The following is a 25505-nucleotide window of genomic DNA, read 5'->3' as shown; positions in this document are numbered from 1 at the left end:
TTGAAGAGCTATAATCCAAAAGGTCCGAAAAGTATAGCCAAATTCGTGAAAGGAATCAGAGCTTTGCATGAGGGAGATACATTCCTTAATTTATAATAATTTCTAATATTTTATAACAGCAAATTTTAATAACACAAAAAATCCGTATTTTCATGCCAGTACCGAAGTACTGGCTACTGGGCTGGTGATACCCTCGGGGACTAATAGTCCACCAAGCAGAGGCATCGACCCAGTGGTAGTAATAAAATCAACGGTACCAATTTTGTTGCACCAGATGCGCATTTCGACAATACATGTCTCTTCAGTGATGCTCGTGGCCAAAATATTTGAAATCAAAAGCTTATATAAAAGTTGAAGAGCTGTAATCCAAAAGGTCCGAAAAGTATAGCCAAATTCGTGAAAGGAATCAGAGCTTTGCATGAGGGAGATACATTTCTTAATTTATAATAATTTCTAATATTTTATAACAGCAAATTTTAATAACACAAAAAATCCGTATTTTCATGCCAGTACCGAAGTACTGGCTACTGGGCTGGTGATACCCTCGGGGACTAATAGTCCACCAAGCAGAGGCATCGACCCAGTGGTAGTAATAAAATCAACGGTACCAATTTTGTTGCACCAGATGCGCATTTCGACAATACATGTCTCTTCAGTGATGCTCGTGGCCAAAATATTTGAAATCAAAAGCTTATATAAAAGTTGAAGAGCTATAATCCAAAAGGTCCGAAAAGTGGTTGGTTATTACAAAAAGTAAGGTATACAAGACAGAGTTACACAAATTTATAAAAATCTCTAAGAGTGCAATGAAACAAAAATTAATAAGATTTAAAATGACTGAACCAAGTGAACATGCATTGATGTTTTGGTATCTTTGATATACATTGTAAGAAAATGAACCATACATACTGAAATTCAGCTCGAAAAACTTCGTACGCGGTATGACCTGAGATTTGATTCTTCAATGCAGGTCATGACCTGCATTTTCATCGTCACAGGTTGACAGGTATGGACCTACCATTTGATTTTTATGGAGGGGGGGGGGGGGGGCTAGGATGAAATTTGAAAAAAATAGACAGGACAGGAGTTTTGAATAAAAAAAAAAAGGCAGGATGAGCAAGTTTGAACAAAAGCGGATTCAAAGGGGGCGTAGAGCCAAGATAGATATGTCCTATTTTCGGTGCAAAATAAAGTTAGCATGCATTTTGTGTGAATTACTATAATTTATCGTTGTGTCCATGTGTCCGGACACAAAATGCATGTCAACTATATTTTGCACCGAAACCTTGCCACTAGTCTAATGATTCTAATGGCCCCCGCATTAAATTTATAAGTACCCTGGAACATATATATTGACATACTGTTCCCAGTTGGTATAAAATACGTTTTAAAATTGTGACACATTTCAATATAAATACACAACAATATGGTGCTCCATACCTGGAAGTATATCCATATAATTGAAGAAGAAAAAGAAATTGGGGATTTCCACACGACTTTATGTTTCTTATTTCATAGGGAAGTTTTCTGTTGACTTAATGTCTAAAACGATTTTAGAAGTTAAGGAAATATTTACAGATTAAAAAGTTTATGAAAATTACAATATAATGTGTGTCATCTTCAGAACATAAAAACACCCACAAGAACAGTGAAGAAGGACTATCGAATCAGTAAGCCTTAGTAAGGTATAATTTTACTTTCGCTTTCGGTTTATTTATTTTTTTAATTTGATTTGTACCGATTATCAGGTTATCTGCATGTAGATATCGTAAAATATCAGCTGCGAGACATAATATGAAGCTTTTTGTCGAGTGAGCGTAGCGAACGAGATCAAAAAGCCTTCATATGATGCCAAGCAGCTGATATTTTACAATATTAATAGGCACTGGCTACGGTTACATGGAAATGTAATAATAATAAAAATATTATTGTTACATTGGAGACTAATTGCCGGAATGCATGGTTGGGTAAGGACCTGACTAATTACGAATGTAACAATAACTATTGAGGCTACGGTTACATTGCGTTATTGTTACACGAAAAACAGCAATGTACGATGGGACTAGTAATATGTACTAAATAATAAAAGTTTAAGACATTTATTTTATATTTACGATACATACAATTATAAATACAATTTCCTTATTTTTGTTTATTTACAATGACAGTTTCTACCATGAAATGTTTCTAGTAAGTGTTTTTTAAAGCATGTTTAAGTCCTACACATTTTTGATGATCTTTGTTGAAATAACTTACGTCCTCCATGGATATACATTTATACAGTTCCCAGTATTTAAGTTCACAGTTAGCAAACTTTGCTTTTGATGTATATTTTTTTTAGAACTGCGTGTGCATAGCTGTGTCAAAGATTTGTATAGTAAGAAGGCTTCTTACTTTACAAATCCTTGGCTGTGTGAAGTTTGTGTCTTGGTATTGTTTCGGTTTCGTTTCAAACGCATCCCAAGTTTTAAATTTTTCACCCTTAACAAAATTGGTAAAAGCTTAAGTATAATGACAGTAATAAGAGTATGTGTGCAGTTAAATACTTTAAAAAAAGTGAAACCATTGAACTATAGTTTTCGCCTTTGGTGCACTCTCAATCTGGAGTAGTATCTTTAAGAACATCAAAACCATTAATACATAAAACTATTTACAAACCATTTGTTGAATAATAATATATATTATTTTTCATTATTACCAGTATTATTTAAATTAGTACATATGAAAGAATTAAGCAATAAAACTATAGAAGATTTAAGTTTAAATCTAGTGTACGTGCATTGCTGTTTTTCATGTAACAATAACTCAATGTAACCGTAGCCTCAATAATTATTGTTACATTCGTAATTTATCGGTTCCTTACCCAACTTTGCATTCCGGCAATTAGACTCCAATGTAACAAAAATATTTTTATTATTGTTACATTTCCATGTAACCGTAGCCAGTGCCATATTTATATGCAGATAATCTGATAATCGATTTATCGGGCTATATTTGCGTGTTTCGGAAGTGTTTTCTTTGTTCCGCCAGCACACAAAAGATGACTTGATAAGTTCGGGTCAAAGTTATTAACGTCGGTTCAAACATTATGACGTCGCTGATATGTCCGGGTCAAAGTTATTAAGGCCGGGTCAACATATTTGACGTCACAAAGACATGATACGGAATAATACTAAGAACTGAACAGAGTGATATAGACGGAGGGACGACCGATAATATATTATATCTACTTTCAAAAGATATCAACTACTGGGGGCAATGAAACAATTTTTGAAAATATGTACTCTGAAAATCGATGATGAAACAAAAATTAAGAGTCTAAAAAGTAAATTGAAAAAAAGGGGGATCATATCTTGATTCCAATTAGGATCAATGAGGGGGATGGGAATGTATTAAAAAAATGAATTATTGAAGTCCTGTGAAATACTGTTTCAAATAATGTTCTTAGATTTTGGATATCGGACAATGAATGTCCAATTTCATCAAATTTTTCAGTTCATTGGCCCCATGCAGCTTGTCTGGCAAAACAGCTGTTGGACGTCAGAGTAATCTCGGATTGACCTATGCATAGTCCAAATAATTATGACATCTTGAAAGGCTTTTATATTTTTATTCTTTGACGCCTTACTTCGATTTAACGCCTTAATTAAGAACAAGACGGGGTGGGGGTTCAGCGAAAAAAATATGTGAATTAAGTTTTTTTTTCGTCCTTCATTGAACTTTTGATGTCATCCCTTGTATTATAGTCCACAAAGATATGGAGTGTCCATTGTTAAATATGCAAATAGACCTTTTTCTAGGTTAATAGGTTGTTATCACAACACTACAACACAGGCATTTGGTTAATATTTGAAGCCTCTAGTTCATTTGTCAATGCAGTGCATGGCAGATCCAGAGGTGGCAGTTATGATTTTTTAATTGATTGATTAGACTAGAATTCGTTGACTTCACCATTTTCTTTTTATTTTATGCCACAAATCATTACTTATATATTTAGACTAATATACAACTCGTCTAAACATCAACCGAACAATGTTAGATCTGTAAATTTGCTTTCGCAAATTTTTCATTCTTCCCTTGTCAGGATTAGAACCCATGCTACTGTGATATCGTGACACCAAATTGCCTGCACTACAGCCGTCCCGCTAGACCACACGACACCCTGGGCTCTCAAAAAAAGAGCTTTCGGTGGCCATATGTTACCTTTCCACATCAGTTTTAATCTAGCGGCGTACTACAGTACATGATATATAAGGCATGAAGATGTTATAAATTTACAGATCTAACATTGTTGGGTTGATGTTTAGACGAGTTGTATATACATTATGTACACAGCCATGTATCACCATCATTGATGGCGATCCGATGGATACATCTGTTGTAGGGTTGTCACTGACTCAGACATACTTTAGACTAATATATATATATAACAAATTTCAAAGCTAAAAAAAAGAGCTTTGGTTTCTGGAAAAAAATTATTTTATTGACAAGACTCCCAATAAAAAACTTGCATCTTGGTTATTGCAAGTTTACCCTTTGCACTAACAAGAGCGCCTCAAATTTTGGTACAAGGAATGAATTGGGAAGACTGCATGCCTATTGAATGTCATATAAAACCCAAACTATATGTATTTAGCAAAGCTTTTCACCTCAAATGTGAATCCATTACTACATGAGTCTTTTCAATTAACTAAAACTTTGGATTCTAGCGGGACCTAATGGTTCACTTTTGCAAAAGATATTCTTCCTGAAACCAACATTAATATAGATAGACTGAAAACCTGTGATCATTTAAAACAATTAAAAAATATTAAAAACTATATTAAACCCCAACAAACTCATTACAACAACCTGTTGATCAATAAGTTGATTACTTTTGATGATATTAAATTAATAATTTTTATAAAGGACTTGATCCAAATCAATTGATAAAACCTTACCTCTCTAACTAAAACTTTGAATTTAGAAAGTAAATTAAACTTCAGATCAGTGATCATTCATTATTAATTGAAAAAGGAAGACATTTTAAAATCCCCCCAGAGAGAAACTTTGCAAAAAATGCAAAGTACTAGATGATGAGAAACATTTCTTAATAAATTGTTCTCAAAATTCAGAGGCGTCCTTCAGCTGGCCCCTAAACAAATATATACTAGTTCAGTGATAATGAACGCCATACTAATTTCCAAATTGTACACAAGAAACAAAAATTAAAATAATACAAGACTATCAAAGGCCAGAGGCTCCTGACTTGGGACAGGCGCAAAAATGCGGCGGGGTTAAACATGTTTGTGAGATCTCAACCCTCCCCCTATACCTCTAACCAATGTAGAAAAGTAAACGCATAACAATACGCACATTAAAATTCAATTCAAGAGAAGTCCGAGTCTAATGTCAGAAGAGTAACCAAAGAAAATAAACAACATGACAATAATACATAAATAACAACAGACTACTAGCAGTTAACTGACATGCCAGCTCCAGACTTCAAATAAACTAACTGAAAGATTATGATTTCATCATATGAACATCAGGCACAATCCTTCCCGTTAGGGGATTAGTATAATACCATCATAACATATATGAGAAGAACATAACCCTTGTCATGCCAACAACTGTTTTTAGAATAAATGTGTTTAGTTCCGATGCAAAGACGTACCTTATCAGTGACTCAATATTAACGCCAAAATATGCAATCTTTAATGACTTGACAACAGTATCGTAATTATATCCCTTCTTACAGTGACTTGACTGTAGGTGTTACTGTAAAAGTTTACCTATAGCTCAACCTGTTTTTAAATTTGACAACACAATAGGGACATTTAAATTGACCAGTTGGTATTGTTAGATTTAAATCTACCTTGATACCTGTAAAAAAATTTATTCACCTAACCCAAAGTTTCAGCATGCTTTTTTCCTGAACCGTTTCTTACCTAGGATTATTCTATTAAGAAAGTGATAGGGAAGAAAATAGTTTTGGTTTTCATTGTTTTAAATCCCTAATATATATGATTTATCTATTTTTTACCTAAAATTCTAAATCAGTAAAAGATTAAATTAAATATATGTATTAATATGTTTGAAAATTTAAACTGTTTTAACACACTAAATGCTTCTTTAAAATTCTAACCCCTATATATATAGTATTGTCCAGCTGCCAGTGAAACAAGAAATAGCTGTTCAGGTGTTTACATTTTTTTAAATTTTCAGAGGGATATGTTGTTCATTTCTTCACATGACCCTTCAAGATTCTCATTTTGGATTATTATTTGCAATGTTTGAAATCTTTTGGTGTCATTGTGAATACAATATTGGATTTATTTTATTTGAATTCACTTCTTAGATTTTTTATAGCAATTTTGCTTCTTAAAATGTGATGTGTTTTTTTCAAGATTGTATTGTCACGAAGGACATCAAGGAGGAAATAATTCATTCAAACTGTTTTGTGGGGCTTACATATGATGTTGTACATGTAAAATTCGAAATAATTTTGGAGTATACCATGCAGTGTTTTTCTTTAAAATCTATTATAATATTAGCAGGAGTTTTGTGCATAAAATGCTGTGTTCACTCAAGGAAATTCAAATTTTCATACAATGGGATTTAGTTATGTTAAAGATTAAAAAATTTCAAAACTGGGAATTCAAGTAGGAGATATAGTGTGAGTTCATCCAATATGTTTATGTGGCTTTAAATGTGATTTTAAAAACATTCATTATTAATTTTGGGATCTATTACAAACTAAAGATGAACTAACATTAAATGGGATCTTGGAAATGAAAAAAAATGTTGAATTAATGCAGTGGATATAGTCTAATCTAGTGATAAAGTGAAAATGAAAGTAAAATATTCTAAAATATTCCTAATGTGAGGATATGTTTTAAGTGAATGTGAAATTGGAAATAGTCATTATAAAATTCTGAATCAAATTTTGTTTGATTTGGAAATTTATCATAGGAAATGAAATAAAATGTTTTCTGTGGATATAGTAAAATCAAGTGTTATATAGTAAAAATATAACTAAGATATTACAAAATATTTGTAAAGTGAGTATAACTATTTGAAATATAGTAATGGAAATGATAAGCAAAATTGAAAGATTCTGATTATGTAAAGATTCTGCACCTGTTTAATTGGGATGTATATCATGGGAAGTTAATCAGAATTTATACTATGGATTTAGAAAAAAATCTAGTGAAGTAGTGAAAAATTAATAAAATTGGGAATTATTTAAAATCTTTGGAATTCTGGATGAGATGTCCAATATCAGTGTAAAAAAATAAATGAAATTATTTATTCAAATATCATGAATATGATTTTGATGTCTCATAAGGTGAGTGAAATGACTGGATTATTTAGGGTATTAAACACTGCTAGTAGTGGCTATGCAAACATTAAGATGAAATGTAGTGCATTTTAGGCCATGCAATTTTAAATAAACTGCAAGAAAATAACATTCATGATATAGTCATTCTTGTTAGGCTTGATCACTCCTAATATTTTGAATGACATTAAAATAAAAAATCTCTCAATAGAATAATCCTAGGTTAGAAAAAGTTCAGGAATATAGCATGCTGAAACTTTGGGTTAGGTGAATAATTTTTTTTACAGGTAGCATCAAGGTAGATTTAAATCTAACAATACCAACTGGTCAATTTAAATGTCCCTATTGTGTTGTCAATTTTAAAAACAGGTTGAGCTATAGGTAAACTTTTACAGTAACAGTCAAGTCACTGTAATAAGTCTATTTAAAGGTTTTGTAAGTTTCTGATGTGAATACTGATCGACACCTTTAAGGAGGTAGACCCAGGTTAAGGGAAATAACTCGTAAAATCATCAGTACGTTTGTGTCAACCATTTTCAAAAATATATTCTAAGCTTCTATGTTACATAGATTATTTACAATCTGTTTTATGTAAATGCTTAAAAAACATTGAAGAACTTGACTTTTACAAACGCTTAACTGATCTAAAGTGTTATCTCCCTGAACCAAGGTCTACCACCTTAAATTGTGCTTTATAAAGAATATTTCCATAAAAAATTGGATGTGAAATACCTGAACGTATAAGAAGTCTGCATGTTGAGCTATATTTACGAATGATGTCTTTATACGGATGATAAAATTTAGTAAATGTTTTTGATATCGAAAACCCTGGTGTAATAATTTTTCAGTAATACATAAATTTCTCTTGTTGAAATCTAAAATTAGTCATTTTGAAATTCAAAGTAAAGTATTAACACATTTCTAAGGCTGAGGATGACAATTATGACCATGTCAAAGCATCAAAGTATGGAGCAAGGATATATGGACTCCACCCATCAGAATGCAATACTCTATAATGCTAAAATTATATAAAAAAGTTCCACAGCTATAGTATTTACGTAAAAATACATGTGTAACCCCACACGCCCCAGGCCATTAATAACATTGCTGAAAAATGATCCACAGTCATTAATCTCTAGATATATTAAAATACCTGTCCGTCCCAAAGTATTTTCACATATTATAAGCAAGCTTTAGGTATTCCGTCATGTCCTCACACATATACTTCTTTTATATTATGATGAAATGCTGTATATATCTCTTTTTGTAGAAGACAAATTCTGTGTACAAGAAGATGTCTACTAAAAGGCCAAGAAGAAAGAAAAATGTCAATGGTAATTATTCTTTAATTCATATTATTCAATGTATTAGACAAATTTGGAACATAGGATTATCTATTTCAATGTCATGAGTTATATATATTATTAATTTGACAGCAGAGGAGAAAGTGATTTTCACTTCTATGGTTTTACAAGTTAGACATAAGACATGTTATTTGGTCTTTGGGTACTATAAGATATCTCCCCATTTCTATGAGTAAATTATGGTCGCTAATACTAGTTTTTGTAAATAAACCTCTAGTTTCAAAATTTTGATATCTTCGTTAAAATTCTTGGTCTTGTTTGACTTTCATTATTTAATAAAGAAAAAATTTTGTTGTTTGATTTATTTTTTTAATTGTTCAACATTTTGCATGGAAAGGTAACAGAAAATACTGAGGTATAGATGTTTCTCATTTGTTGAAGGCTGTATGGTACATTGCCTTTAAACTCTGGTGGATAGTTGTCTCAGTGTGTCAACGTATATTTGTTCCGCCTAACAGAAGTTCCACTGTATTACTGTAAGCTCCGGTTTGATTTTCATAAATTTCTAATATGACATTGAGAAATAATTAAAATTAATTCTTTCAAAATATGATGTGATAATTTGATTGAAACCAGCTCCATCACTTACTCCTTGAGTTGTCAATCTTGAACAACATTTTAACATCTTTTGAGTTTTTTTACCTCAATAATAGCTAGATGGATAGAAAGTGAAAAGTATAAACAGGAAAGTTTTATATTTTTTTAGGTAAATATATTGAAATATGTATTCTTCTATAGGGCTGCAATGTAGATATTTCAAACTTTTGTGTGGTAAAATTAGCAAGAAATTTAAGTTTCAAGCAGAAACCGCCTAAATCAATCCTGAAAACAATCTATAACCACTAGTGACTGACGGATGGATGGACAGAGGTTAAACAATATGTCTCTGTTCTGCAAAGAACCTCCTAGTTATGATGGCAAGGTCTGCTACAAATTAGAAAAAAATCTACAACACCCCTAACTACGCATTAAGAGATTCATATTGCATATATGAGTTTATAAAGTTAGAGTTATAAAGCTTCAACCCCTAAAACAGAAGCTGAAGATCATGCAAACATTTTATTTTGATTCTGTGTCTGTTCTACAATCAAAACACCAGTACTTGTAAAATTATCTATATATATAGCAATATCAGGTAATAACTGAACTAATCCTTGAAAGACCTGGTGCTGGTACAGTGGTAGTTGTGACCGATTTAATAAAGAAATACAGGATCATCACAAAAAAAATAACCCTTGTTTTGCATATCGTCAATGTGTCTAAGCCGATTGTACATGGTTTCAATAAGGTGAAATGAAACCAGTTAGTTTAAGAATTACTTCAACACTCCATAACACCAGCCCTGCCAAACTTGGTAAAGATGACAGAAATGTGAAGAGTTGACAATTAGACAGGCGCACCGATGCACGCTAAGTGAGATGAGACAGATCACAACAGCATACTAGTATAAGGTCTTGCAAACAAACATTTCTTCTTTTCCCCATGATTTTTAATTGTCCTTTCATAATATCTGTTTTTAATTTTTCTTATTTACGGAGGTTGTGCAAGACTTTATAGACTGTGTTAGCCACATACCACTAAAATCAGAATGAGACAAACTTACATGTATGTAAATTTTCTGGGAATCTGTTACCAAGGTCCACTCGAGAGCACTATTAGATAAGGGGAGCTAAGTCGTGTGTGCTGGAACCAAGGGACAGAGGGTCAGTCTATCGCTAGACTTATTGTTCTGATAGTCATAGCTGAAACGCAAGGAAGGTTTTCATAATTTAGCAAAAATATACTTTAATTAACAATTAAAGCCTAATCCTATAATGTTTTGATAAAAAAATCAAATATCCTAGTGACATATGCTTATTACAATTAATATTACTTTAATCAAACTGTGACATATTGAGTATTAATGCCACAGCATAGGTAAAATTAGATTATAGACAAATTAATCAAAAATTTTACAAAATGCAAACATAAAATTTCTTTTCTTAAAATAAAACATATATTTTATCCAAAATAACACTAACACGTATATAAGCCAAATAACACACCATGACAGATACGGTACATAAATTCGGTAAATTTTTTAGGTTGCTAGTAAGCAATATATATAGATACAAGGATACAAATTATAAACTCACCTTTCGCAAGTATTTATCTAGTTTCAGGAAAATAAGTTGTCTATAAGCATTTCAATTGCTCTGATATTGTACCACAATGTTCATACCATATAGTAGAAGGTTGAGATTTATTTTAAGGGTTATGGGGCAAACAGTCTAGGAATTAAGGACCAAAAAGGGGCCAAAAACAAGCATTTTTGTAGTTTCAGGACAAACACTTATTTATAACTGTATGGATCTCACTGATATTGTACCACAAGGTTCCATATAACGAAGGGATGGTTATTGGGGGTTATGGCTCAAATAATTTAGCAATTAGGGGCAAAAAGGGGGAAAACAAGCTTTTTTCTGGTTAAAAGACAATTTAGATATTTTAAAAATAGTGTAAGGGAGGTAATGCAATTAAAATTTAAAGAATACTGTTATAATATATGTTTGCTTACTTGATTACCTCACTTACACTGATTGTTTTCAAAAGTTCAAAGAAGAAATCTTCAATTGCACAGTATTGCATTGTGTAATAGATTTGTTAGATCTTTGACCACATTTATAATGTGACCAAAACCTATATTATGTCTATAATTTGATCACAATCCAATTTCAGACAGTATCAAGCTGGAATATTGTGAACAAATTTGCCCCAACTGTTCTTCTGCTGTAGTATAAAGCTTGGCCCTGCGGAGCACCTGGTTACTTTATGAACTGCTAAAAGCATATTATATTTGTCATGAAACGCAGCTGAAGTATATAATATTTATAGAACTTAAATAAATCGTAGGTCAGTTGATAAGTAATCATGTTGATTTTGTTGAACTGACTGTTTTATATACTTCGAATGTTAAAAAAAGATGGAATGGTTAAAATAAGTTGAAGACAACCATTGCTTTGCAAATTTTAGGGGGAGTGGCACACGCCCGCCACACCCTGCCTAAATCTGACCCTGATATTAAGCTGACATCAACAACAAAAAAAGCATTCAGCATACATTGCAATACTATGTGGGTAGAACTGTTTCATGGGTAATTGCTCAATTGATTTATTATTGCACACATATTAGCTTCTCTAAAAAGCTTGCTATCTCACAACTGATTATATAAAATATGGTCTAGATGCATCCATTCAGAATTTCCTGTAAATATGTATAATTGTATTGGTATTATGGTGCATTGACATGCTACTATTTTATAGTCAAGTTGTATGGTTTACCTCTCAAAAGCAACTAGGCTTTGAGTTATTTTCACATTTAGGAATTAGATATTCATGTTGATGAAGATCCTTGGTGTCCTGTCTCTCCAGTACACTGCATTGTATATAGCAGATAATATTGATAAAGTAAGTTCTCCTAATGTGAAAGTTAAAATTATTGATCAATTTATGTAATTTCAGATTCCATAAATCCACCAAAGCCTGATGAGGAAGACGTTTTAAGAGACACTTTATATACACAGGGTCTTGACATGGAGTCAGTTTTAGGTTCCACAGGAAATTTTGAGTTACCAGAATCTTTACAAAATTTACAAATGAAACAGACACAGACTGCTGGACAAGGTGCTTATGAAGCTGGGTCTAATCATGCTGGTCGCAGCAAGGAGGAACTTGCAGAATTAATGAAGAAACTAGGAGTTGGAGAAGGAGTAAGAAATCCTATAGGTAGTAGAGAAGATGATTCATTTGCAGGGGAAACAGGACAAGGAGGAGGTTTGAGGGCAAGTGGAAGTGGACAAGGAGGAATAGATGGAATGCAAGGAGGATTTTCAGGATTTGAAAATATGGGAATACAGTCTTCAAGTGGAGGACAACAAGAACAACGTGAAATGTCACAAGAAGAAAAAATGATGTTTAAGGGCTTAGAAAATTTAGGAGAAAAGGATAAAGAAGCAGCCCTTTTAGCAATGGGTGGACCAGAATTACTCCAGCAATATCACCAATCTATTGGACCTACTATGCAGCAAATGAGAATGGTACCGGGGAGTGGAATGATGATGGGATCTGGAAGAGGAGGGATGATGGGATCAGGAGTCAGTGGGTTAAATGAATCGGGAAATATTTCAGTTGGAGGAATGCTACAAAATGAACAGAGGAAAGTTCCAGGAGGAGGTGGAATGCTTGGAGGAAGAGGCATGTCATCTAATCAACAAAACAGAAGAAGACAAGGGCATGGAAATGATACTCCTCATGGTAGAATGGGTGGTAGAGGGATACCAGGAATGAATGGTGGAGGGATACCAGGAATGAATGTTGGAGGGGTACCTGGAATGAATGGTGGAGGGATACCTGGAATGAATGGTGGAGGGATACCTGGAATGGGACTTGGAGGAATTCCTGGTATGGGTGGGGGAAATGGTGAAATGAATCAAGAAAATGTGATGCAGATGCTTCAACAGTTTCAGATGCTTGAGTCAATGTCGGCTAAGGACAAAGAAGAAGCTCTCATGGCAATGGGAGGGCAAGAATATGTTCAGATGTACAGTGAAAAAATAGCACCCTTAATGCAACAAATGGGGATGGGACAAGGTGGTTCGCTAAATTCCTTGGCAGGTGGAGGTAGTTCGGGTCAGGGTGCAGGAGGTATTGGTCAAGGAGGAGGAGGAATGTTTGGTCCAGGGAATTCAGGATTAAGTGGAATGCTTGGTGGTGGGGGAATTGGTGGTGGATCAAATACAGGAGACCTTTTTGGGCAGGGAGGTCAGGGAAATTTAGGAGGACTTTTTGGTTCAGGAGGAAGAGGAAGAGCGCAACTTGGTAGTATGGGGCCCCGCCATAGACAAATTGATGCCAAAACCTTAGAAGGATTACAAAATTTAAGTGAAGAGGACAAAAAAGCAGCATTACAAGCTATGGGAACTGATCCTGACATACTTCAACAAAGCAATTTAGGTCCAAGCACTCATGGAGAGACTTTTGAAGCCCCACAACCAAGGTATAAGAACTATGAACCTCCACCTGAGCCTTATGAGCCAACTGGTCCAGGAATGTATCAGTTCCATCGTAGGCAACCTCTCCAACTACCTATACATAGCGGAGGCGCTGAAAGTCGTGGTAAAATGGATTGCATGATGCCAATGAGTCGACGAAAGAGAAGATTTGGTGAAAGGGTAATAGTTAGAAGTGAGTCAAAATGAAATTACAATGTACTGTAGATTCAGAAAGCTTTGCATGCACTCATTAATGTTACTTTTGAACAGAGGATGAAATGTTAGATTGATTATTCAGATTTTAGAAAATGCTGGATACAATTATAATGTATAGCATTAAAAATTCTAAATACAAGCTAACACTACCGCAAAATTAGAAAATGTTTTGTTGTATATTGGTATGATGTCAACTTTTTTAGCTCACCAAAGGGCCAAGTGAGCTTTTCTCATCACTTGGCGTCCGTCGTCGTCCGTCGTCTGTAAACTTTTAGAAAAATCTTCTCCTCTGAAACTACAGGGCCAAATTTAACCAAACTTAGCCACGATCTTCATTGGGGTATCAAATTTAAAAATTGTGTCCGGTGACCTGGCATACCAACCAAGATGGCCGCCATGGCTAAAAATAGAACACAGGGGTAAAATGCAGTTTTTGGCTTATAACTCAAAAACCAAAGCATAAAGAGCAATTCTGACATGGGTTAAAGTGTTTATTAGGTCAAGATCTATCTGCCCTGAAATTTTCAGATGAATCAGACAACCTTTTGTTAGGTTGCTGCCCCTGAATTGATAATTTTAAGGATTTTTTTTGTTTGTGGTTATTATCTTGAATATTATTATAGATAGAGATAAACTGTAAACTGCAAAAATGTTCAGCATAGTAATATCTACAAATAAGTCAACATTACCAAAATGGTCAATTGACCCCCTAAGGAGTTATTGCCCTTTATAGTTAATTTTTAACAATTTTTGTTAATCTTAGTAATTTTTTAGAAAAATCTTCTCCTCTGAAACTACTGGGCTAAATTTTACCAAACTTAGCCACACTCATCATTTGGATATCTAGTTTAAAAATTGTGTCCGGTGACCAGGCATACCAACCAAGATGGCCGCCACGGCTAAAAATAGAACATTGGGGTAAAATGCAGTTTTTGGCTTATAACTCAAAATCTATCTGCCCTGAAATTTTCAGATGAATCGGACAACTTGTTGTTGGGTTGCTGCCCCTGAATTGGTATAATTTTAAGGAAATTTTGCTGTTTTTGGTTATTATCTTGAATATTATTATAGATACAGATAAACTGTAAATAGCAAAAATGTTAAGCAAAGTAAGATCTGCAAATAAGTCAATTTGACCAAAATTGTCAGTTGACCCCTTTAGGAGTTATTGACCTTTATATTCCATTTTTAACCATTTTTCGTAAATCTTAGTTATCTTTTACAAAAGTCTTCTCCTCTGAAATTACTGGGCTAAAATAAAATCAAACTTGGCCACAATAACATTGGGATATCTAGTTTAAAAATTGTTTTTTGTTATTATCTTGAATATTATTATAGATAGAAATAAACTGTAAACAGCAATAATTTACAGCAAAGTAAGACCTAAAAATAAGTCAACATGACCAAAATAGTAAATTTTTAACAATTTTCATTAAATTTGTTAATTTTTGTAACATTTCCACTGAAACTACTGGGCCAATCATTATAGATAGGGATATTTGTACGCAGCAAGAATGTTCAGTAAAGTAAGATCTACAAACACAACACCATCACCAAAACACAATTTTGTCACGAATCCATTTGTGTCCTTTGTTGAATATTCACATAGACCAAGGTGAGCGACACCAGCTCTTTAGAGCCTCTAGTTTACATGTCGCGCCGTATCTCAAAAATAATTTATGATTATTGGTTAAAACTTTACACACTTCTTTGTTATATTAATCTAAAGATCTGTATACTTTTTGGTTTTGATTCAAAATTTATTTTAGTGATACTTAGTTTTTTGTAAAAAAAACCAGGGTGTCTCTAAAACTATATATGGTTATTGCTTAAAACTTTCTCAGAATCTATTTATGATTATTGCATATAACTTTCACATAAGACGGTGGGCATATCATGTGCTTATGGCGCAGCTGTTTATTCTACTTTCAAGACAATAACTTGTTGTAGTTTACAGTCAATGACTTGTGTTTCTCTGAAATTATACCACAAGTTTCCATACTATAGAGGGATGGCTTTGAGGGGTTATGGCTTAAATCTTTTAGCAATTAGGGGCATTAAGGACAATTTAGACCATTTAAAAGCAGTGTAAGGGCAGTAATCCAATTTGAATTTAAAGAATACTGTTATTTATATAGGTTTGATTACCTCTTTACCCTTTAAAGTGTTTGAAAATTATTTAAGAAATGATGATTGTTTTGAGATGACTAGCTGTTATTTTTTGTTAGAAGTTACTATTCACCTTATATAAATTTTTTAACCATTTCTGTATGTACTTTAGAAATTTGAATTGCTATTTTTTTGGAATAAGGGAAAGGTGGAGGTGAAAAAAAAGGGGGGTGGTAAATAAGAGGGTCTTTAGATGATTAGCTGTAATTTTTTTTTTTATACCAAAGTGAAAATAAAAAAAAATTTGGTCATTTATTGGTATGTCGTTGTCATCTGAAGACGGATTATTTCCAGATAATAACTTTTGAATAAGGAAAAAAGAAATCAATAAAATTTTAACACAATGTTTATAACCACAAATGAAAGTTTGGGATTGATTTTGGGGGTAATGGTCCAAAAGGTTTAGGAATTAGGGGCCCAAAGGGGCTAAAAACAGCATTTATCAGGACAAAATGTTGTGTATTAGTATTTCAATTGTTCTGAAATTGTACCACAATGTTTAATACTATATAGAGAAGGTAAGAATTTATTTCAATGGGTTATTGGGCAAACAGTCTACGAATTTAGGGACAAAAAGGGGACAAAACAAGCGTTTTTCTAGTTTCAAGACAATAATTTGTGTGTGACTGTATGGATCTCTCTGACATTGTACCACAAGTTTCCATACAACACAGGAAAGGCTGGGATTCAGTTTTGTGTTAATTTTTTTCTGAATATGTAGGAATTTAGGGACAAAAAGGGACAAAAAGAAGCATTTTACTAGTTTACAACAATAACTTGTGTTTTAGTGTATGGATCTCTATAAATTTTTACAAGAAGGTTCAATACCACTAAAGTAAGGTTTGGATTGATTTAACAAGGTTATGGTCACAATAACTTATGTTTAAGTGTATAGATCTCTCTGAAATTAAACTACAAGTTTCCATGCCATGAAGGGATGGTTAGTATTGACATTGAGGGGTTATGGCTCAAAATGTTTCGGAATTAGGGGCAAAAAAGGGGAAAAACTAGGTATTTTTGGTCAATGGCCAATTAAGACAATTTAAAAGCAATGTAAAGGAGGTACTCTAAAACATTTAACATACAATGTTGGGTATGGTCCAACTTGTATATTATGTATAAAGAAATGTCAGGTTTTGGACTAATTGCAAAAAAAAGGGAGGGGGGGGGGGGGTAATTGTTTTCAATTTTTTTTCTTCAAATTTCTCAAATTCAAAATTTTTGAAAAGAAGAAATTTTTAATTGCACAAAATTGCGCAATAGATTTGTAAGATCTTGACATTTGTTTTGTGTCAGAAACTCATATTATATCCAAATTTGATCACAATCCAAATTCAGAGCCGTATCAAGCTTGAATGTTGTGTCCATACTTGCCCCAACTGTTCAGGGTTCGACTAAAAAAAATTGTGGTCGTATAAAGCTGCGCCCTGCAGAGCACCTGGTTTTAGAAGTTACTATTCACTAATATTAATTTATCTCAACCATGACTGTATGTCATTATATATTTTAATATTTTATGATGTACTTATTGTTAAAAACTACATGAGATATTTGAATTGAGATTTTTTTTGGAATAAGGGAAAGGTGGAGGTGAAAAAAAATAAGGGGGGGGGGGGGAGTAAGTAAGGATTTGTTGGGGTGTACAAATTTTCTCATTTCAGATTTCAGAAATTAAAATAAAAATGTCTTCGAATATTCTTTTTTAGGGGATAAATATTCAACAGCAGTGTATTGCTTAAAAGCAAATATTTTTTATAAGTTCATTAGACAACATTCATTCTGTGTCAGAAATCTATATGCTGTGTCAAATATTTAATCACAATCCAAATTCACAACTGTATCAAGCTTGAATGTTGTGTCCATACTTGCCCCAACTGTTCAGGGTTCGACATCTGCCGTCGTATAAAGCTGTGCTCTGCAGCGTATCTGGTTAGAAGTAACTGTTAATTAATATTGACTTAAACCATGACTGTATGTCATTTTATTTTTTAATATTTATTGATGTATTTAAATGAGTAGTTATTGTTGCCAACTCCATTAGAAATTTGAATTGAGATTATTTTTGGATTAAGGAAATAGGGGAGGTGAAAAAAAATGGGGAGGGGTAAATTTTTTCTCATTTCAGATTTCAGAAATTAAAAAGAAATTTTCTTCAAATATTTTTTTTAGGGGATTAATATTCAACAACATAGTGTATTGCTCAAATGCAAAAAAAATCCTTTAAGTTTAACCACATTCATTCTGTCAGAAACCTTTGCTGTGTCAACTATTTAATCACAATCCAAATTCAGAGCTGTATCAAGCTTGAATGTTGTGTCCATACTTCCCGCAACTGTTCAGGGTTTGACCTCTGCCGTCGAATAAAGCTGGGCCCAGCGTATCATCTGGTTGACATGGTTGAAGTATATATATTCTTTGCAATTTGGGCAATATTCATCAATAAATAAATATGGTGTTTTTACTGTCTTCTGATTGGTTAAAATAATTAGTTTTATTTTCAATGTTGTCAATTTTTATGGTGACACGCCCACTCTGACGTTGTGTATTCATACGCCAACATGTGTGTACGTTGTAATTGTTAATATAAATAATATAAAAAGTTCTTTGAGCCTTATTTTGATAGAAATTTATTTATAATGAATGGCAATAATTTATTTTGATTTTATTGAACCATAAAACTAATTTTTGACTCTTTACATTTTACATAATCCGCTTCGCGGATTATTCAATGTGAAGAGTCAAAAAATAGTTTTATGGTTCAATAAATTCAAAATAGATAATAGCCATTCATTAAATAAATTTTGGTTATAATGCATCTTCTGATTTTGTTTATCAAATCATAGACACAATTTTGTCATTTGACCATGATGTCATCAACATTTTTTCATGATTTACGCTGGTTAAAAATGGAATTTAGAATTAGATTATAAGAAATAACTGTAATATTTTGTCAGTCTATTGGAAAACATAAAAATGTGGTGCATACTGTTTAAAAACCCTCCATGTGCGTAATTCAGTGTGTACCACATTTTTAGCTCACCTGACCTGAAAGGTCAAGTGAGCTTTTCTCATCACTTGGCGTCCTGCGTCCGTCGTCCGTCGTCCGTCGTCCGTAAACTTTTACAAAAATCTTCTCCTCTGAAACTACTTGGCCAAATTTAACCAAACTTGGCCACAATCATCCTTGGGGTATCTAGTTTAAAAAATGTGTCCGGTGACCTGGCCATCCAACCAAGATGGCCGCCATGGCTAAAAATAGAACATAGGGGTAAAATGTATATTTTGGCTTATATCTTTAAAACCAAAACATTTAGAGCAAATCTGACATGGGGTAAAATTGTTCATCAGGTCAAGATCTATCTGCCCTGAAATTTTCAAACGAATCGGACAACCTGTTGTTGGGTTGCTGCCCCTGAATTGGTTATTTTAAGGAAATTTTGCAGTTTTTGGTTATTATCTTGAATACTATTATAGATAGAGATAAACTGTAAACAGCAATAATGTTCAGCAAAGTATGACCTACAAATAAGTCAACATGACCAAAATTGTCAGTCAACCCCTTAAGGAGTTATTGCCCTTTATAGTCAATTTTTAACAACTTTTCGTTATATTTTGTAACATGTACAAAAATCTTCTTCTCTGAAACTACAAGGCTAAATTTAACCAAACTTGGCCACAATTATCATTGTGGTATATAGTTTAAAAAATGTGTCTGATGACCCCGCCTTCCAAACAAAATGGCCTACATGACTAAAATTAGAACATAGTTGTAAAATGCAGTTTTTGATTTATATCTTTGAAACTAAGACGTTAAGGGCAAATCTTTTAAGATTTAAATGTACATCAGAATAAGATCTATCCCCTCACAAATTTTCAGATGAATCCAACAACTTGTTATTGGGTTGCTGCCCTAAAATTGGTAATTTTAAGGAAATTTTGCAGTTTTGGGTTATTATCTTGAATACTTTTATAGATAGAGATAAACTGTCAACAGCAATAATGTTCAGCAAAGTAAGATCTACAAATAAGTCAACATGATCAAATTATTAGAGGACCCCTTAAGGAGTTATTGCCCTTTATAGTCAATATTGAACATTTTTTCGTCATTTTTATAACTTGTACAAAAATCTTCGTTCCTAAAACAATGGGCCAAATTTAACCAAACTATGCCACAATCATTACTAGGGTATCTATTTTTAAAAAGTGTCTAATGACCCCACCTACCAACCAAGATGACCGACATCAGTAAATACAGTAACAGGTGAGCGACACAGGCTCTTGAGAGCCTCTAGTTTATGTTTTTTCGTCAAAGACAGAAAAAATATTACAGTCAATCCTTAATAAAAATTTCAGAATTTACAGTATTATTTTTTTTGTGGTGATTTTAATAACCAAGATTTTTTTTGAATTTTGTATTGGACTTAAAATTTCAAACAATTGGAATGTGTCAATCAACTGCACCATATGGTATGGTATATAGCATTGATTTCAAAGTCCAGTCCAGGGTTCTGTGATGTTAATAAGCATTTAGCATGGTATCCACATAGATTTTATGAACTTTTGAATGATATTGATTTAGTTGTTTTTATTTCATAAGCTCATGGTTCCAGCATTGATTTAGAAGGTTACTACAAACATCTGATTGATAAATGGTCTAAAGATGGTAAGTACTTTAAATCCTTGATTAGATTACTATACTGTGTTAAACAAAAAGGATTTGTTACCTCCAATTGTTGCTATATAGATGTATTTCATTTGAAACTATTTTTTTATTCTATGGTGCAAGGCGAGGGGAGCATCAAGATTTACCCTTCTGTATGTCAAAAATCGGTTTCCAATCTCTAATTTTAGTTTGCGTCAACCAAATTTTATGAAACTTATACACAATGCTGATTTCCCCAAAACTCAGAACATCCCATACAGAAAAAATGATCACTAGGCCAACTGCATTGCTCAAATGGCCGCCAGTTGAGCTAACAGTTGAGGGACAGTTGAGGGCTAGCTGGCCATCAGTTGAGCAAATAGTTGAGGGCTAGCTGGATTTTTGCCATGCAAATAAGGTAGCCCTCAACTATCAATGGTCAACTTTATGCAAATTAGTTGAGCAATGTTGAGAAAATATCATAGTTGAGGGCTAGGTGTCCAACAGTTGAGCAATTAGAGTTGAGGGCTACCTGGCCAACAGTTGAGGACCAGGTCATTAAAAGTTGAGGGCTAGGTCATTAGAAGTTGAGGGCTAGATCTTTAAAAGTTGAGCATTATGTGGTAATTGCAAACTGATGACTACACAAAATTGTAGAAAAAATAAATTAAAATTGTGTATTTTTATAGCCAAAATACTTCTGAAAGATCTCAACTCACAACAGACTACATGAATGCTTTATCCTTGCTTTTGAGAAGTTATCTAACAAATAAGAATAGATATCTAGTTTTATACCAAATTCATTATATTAGATAAAATTGAGAATGGAAATGGGGAATGTGTCAAAGAGACAACAACCCGACCAAATAAAAAGAACAACAGCAGAAGGTCACCAATAGGTCTTCAATGAAGCGAGAAATTCCCGCACCCGGAGGCGTCCTTCAGCTGGCCCCTAAACAAATATATACTAGTTCAGTGATAATGAACGCCATACTAATTTCCAAATTGTACACAAGAAACTAAAATTAAAATAATACAAGACTAACAAAGGCCAATGTAGAAAAGTAAACGCATAACAATACGCACATTGAAATTCAGTTCAAGAGAAGTCCGAGTCTGATGTCAGAAGATGTAACCAAAGAAAATAAACAAAATGGACAATAATACATAAATAACAACAGACTACTAGCAGTTAACTGACATGCCAGCTCCAGACTTCAATTAAACTGACTGAAAGATTATGATTTCATCATATGAACATCAGGCACAATCCTTCCCATTAGGGGTTTAGTATCATACCATCATAACATAACATCATAGAATCTTCTTATTTTATTAGTAATACTTTCTTAGGTTTATGTACCCTTCTGTAGCCATTTTTGTACGAAAATGTATCAAAACTAAAGATATAACTATTAATAGAGACAGGCCATTTTGTACATATTCCAAGGGGAAACTTGATGCAAAGCATTATTTTTTACTGTTCCATTGCATTAAAATAAACATGTCTCCTGTCTTACATATTTTGACAATATGTAAATTAATGCATAAATATATATTGTCTCAATGTTTTCTTCACTCTTTAAAGTTTATAAAGAAAACACTTCAAATATCACTACTTTGAACTAAAAGAGCATAATTATACACTTATTTAAAATGGTGGAAATCAAATCTAATCCAATGTACTTGCCAAAAGATGTTTCCAGAAATATGTGTTAAAACATCATTCAATCTTCCTAAATCCAAGAGTCATGTCATCAGAAGAATACACTGCACTTTTCAATGTCAATACAGTTATTTGTATTTTTTTTTTTTATCTACATTCATTGTTAAATTCACATTTTATTCATGATAGCTGAGGAGACATCTTTGCTTGCCATGTGCATGATCAAACCCAGTTCAAATTTTAAATGTTTGAGGTTCTTTTGGGTATTGCGACAGTGTGATCACTTTGAGAATTGCCCCTAATAATAACTGTTAATCACATAAATCTTGAATATTTGATATATCTTATTATAAAAGAAATGCTGTTTATTTTTTATCTTTATGTCAAAGATTTAGTTAAGTTAAAATACAGAAAAATGTATAAAAACATGTGCTTCCCTTAATTTTGACTCAAACTTTGTGTACATTTATAATAATACTTCCTGTCCATTTGCACTAAAGACAGATAAAACAGATGACACATAACATTTATATCACCAGGTCATATTTCTAATTGCTCAACTTTTGTTCAACTTTGAAAAAAAAATCAAAGTCTGAACGCACAACTTTTGCTCAACTACAAAAATTTCAAAGTCTGAATGCTCAACTTTTCCTCAACTATATGAAAACCAAAGATCAATTGCTCAACTTTTCCTCAGCTTAATGGCCAGCTTCAGTTGAGGGCCAGTTGAGCGACATATATCTAACATACATTGCTTGGCCAGGTTTGAGTTGAGCTAAGCTGCTCAACACCTAGCCCTCAATTGCCCACCACATGGCCATCAACTGGCCCTCAATTTTTTTTCTGTAGGGGATATTTTTTTGTGGTTTAAATTTGAATGGTTTCAATTCATCAATTCTTGACATCTCTTTTTTAAGATGAAAAATTGCTGAATTGGCCCCTGACTCTAACTAATTAATAGTTGGGTTCAGTTGCATACACTCATGTAAACATGCGCACCCTGTTAACTTGGCATTTACTTCAAAATTTTAGTAAACATAAGAACAACAAACAGGTCCTGACCAAGTATTGTTCTTGTATATAGCGTAATTTTCCCATATATTTTCTGTATGTTACATACAACATACAAAAAACAAATTAAGTTTACATATGTCTTAAAAACAGAGTTATCTTCTTATTTTGGAACATTAATAAGATATCAAATGTTAGAAAACTTCATCAGCTTCACATCAAAATTTAGAACAGTTCTAATTCAGTTTTGCAGCTTCAGACCTACTCTTATTTACCTTATGCAACTGGACCAAATCACAATAGTTATCCCAATTAATGGGAAGGTAAAATGCCTTTTGAATTTAGGGTTAAAAGGCCAAAGGTTATGGTTACTGTTATTCAGAAATAGATTTTAGTATTGGGTTGGCAATACCAGCTGTTAACTATTTATGTATATTTTTCAGCTGTAGAATGCAGTGACCCACTATGCACAGGACCCAGTACAATTCTTCTTCTAGATGTGTCAGAAAGCATGAGAGGAGAACCTATCAGACAGGCTGTAGAAGCAGCTTTGGGGTTCATTGATGGCAAGTACTTTGTTGAACATTTAGATTAGTGGTTTACCCATAGGTTTCAGTCTTGTAATTGACTGCCCCATAGGCTAGTCAAAACATTTACTAAATTTTATCATCGGTATAAAGACATCATTCGTAAATATAGCTCAACATGCAGAATTTTTATACGTTCAGGTATTTCACATCCAATTTTTTATGGAAATATTCTTTATAAAGCACAAAGGTGTCAGTATTCACCTCATAAACTTACAAAACCTTTGAATAGACTTATTAAGAAGGGATATAATTACGATACTGTTGTCAAGTCATTAAAGATTTAATATTTTGGCGTTAATATTGAGTCACTGATAAGGTCTTTGCGTCGGAACTAAACACATTTATTCTAAAAACAGTTGTTGGCATGACACGGGTTATGTTCTTCACATATATGTTTTGATGGTATGATACTAAACCCCTTACGGGAAGGATTGTGCCTGATAAGTCTGGAGCTGGCATGTCAGTTAACTGCTAGTAGTCTGTTGTTATTTATGTATTATTGTCATTTTGTTTATTTTCTTTGGTTACATCTTCTGACATCAGACTCGGACTTCTCTTGAACTGAATTTTAATGTGCGTATTGTTATGCTTTTACTTTTCTACACTGGTAAGAGGTACAGGGGGAGGGTTGAGATCTCACAAACATGTTTAACCCCGCCGCATTTTTGCGCCTGTCCCAAGTCAGGAGCCTCTGGCCTTTGTTAGTATTGTATTATTTAGATTTTAGTTTCTTGTGTACAATTTGGAAATTAGTATGGCGTTCATTATCACTGAACTAGTATATATTTGTTTAGGGGCCAGCTGAAGGACGCCTCCGGGTGCGGGAATTTCTCGCTACATTGAAGACCTGTTGGTGACCTTCTGCTGTTGTGTTTTTATACGACCGCAAATTTTGAAAAAAATTTCGTCGTATATTGCTATCACGTTGGCGTCGTCGTCTGCGTCGTCGTCGTCGTCGTCCGAATACTTTTAGTTTTTGCACTCTAACTTTAGTAAAAGTGAATAGAAATCTATGAAATTTTAACACAAGGTTTATGACCATAAAAGGAAGGTTGGTATTGATTTTGGGAGTTTTGGTCCCAACATTTTAGGAATTAGGGGCCAAAAAGGGCCCAAATAAGCATTTTCTTGGTTTTGGCACTATAACTTTAGTTTAAGTTAATAGAAATCTATGAAATTTTGACACAAGGTTTATGACCACAAAAGAAAGGTTGGGATTGATTTTGGGAGTTTTGGTTTCAACAGTTTAGGAATTAGGGGCCAAAAGGGCCCAAATAAGCATTATTCTTGGTTTTTGCACAATAACTTTAGTTTAAGTAAATAGAAATCAATGAAATTTAAACACAATGTTTATGACCACAAAAGGAAGGTTGATATTGATTTTGAGAGTTTAGGTCCCAACAGTTTAGGAATTAGGGGCCAAAAAGGGACCCAAATAAGCATTTTTCTTGGTTTTCGCACCATAACGTTAGTATAAGTAAATAGAAATCAATGAAA

General features: G+C 33.2%; 1 protein-coding gene across 7 annotated transcripts in view; it reads left to right on the top strand.

Moving 5' to 3' along the window:
• The first annotated feature begins 1464 nt into the window (after nt 1–1464).
• Nucleotides 1465–25505, top strand: part of LOC134715464 (uncharacterized) — a 134954-nt gene continuing 110913 nt past the window's right edge. Inside the window, exons 1-5 of one of the 7 annotated variants that reach the window (XM_063577643.1) lie at nt 1465–1685; nt 8592–8655; nt 12186–13907; nt 20697–20762; nt 23862–23984. In XM_063577643.1, coding sequence (XP_063433713.1) covers nt 8616–8655; nt 12186–13907; nt 20697–20762; nt 23862–23984 — 1951 coding nt within the window. In that variant the 5' untranslated portion in view covers nt 1465–1685; nt 8592–8615. The other 6 variants (XM_063577647.1, XM_063577645.1, XM_063577646.1 and 3 more) reach the window with 6 other exon arrangements.

This window comes from Mytilus trossulus, chromosome 4, assembly GCF_036588685.1.
Source record: "Mytilus trossulus isolate FHL-02 chromosome 4, PNRI_Mtr1.1.1.hap1, whole genome shotgun sequence".
Lineage (NCBI taxonomy): Eukaryota > Metazoa > Mollusca > Bivalvia > Mytilida > Mytilidae > Mytilus > Mytilus trossulus.
Note: the sequence above shows the minus strand (reverse complement) of the source record. Positions and strands in the feature narration are given on the sequence as shown.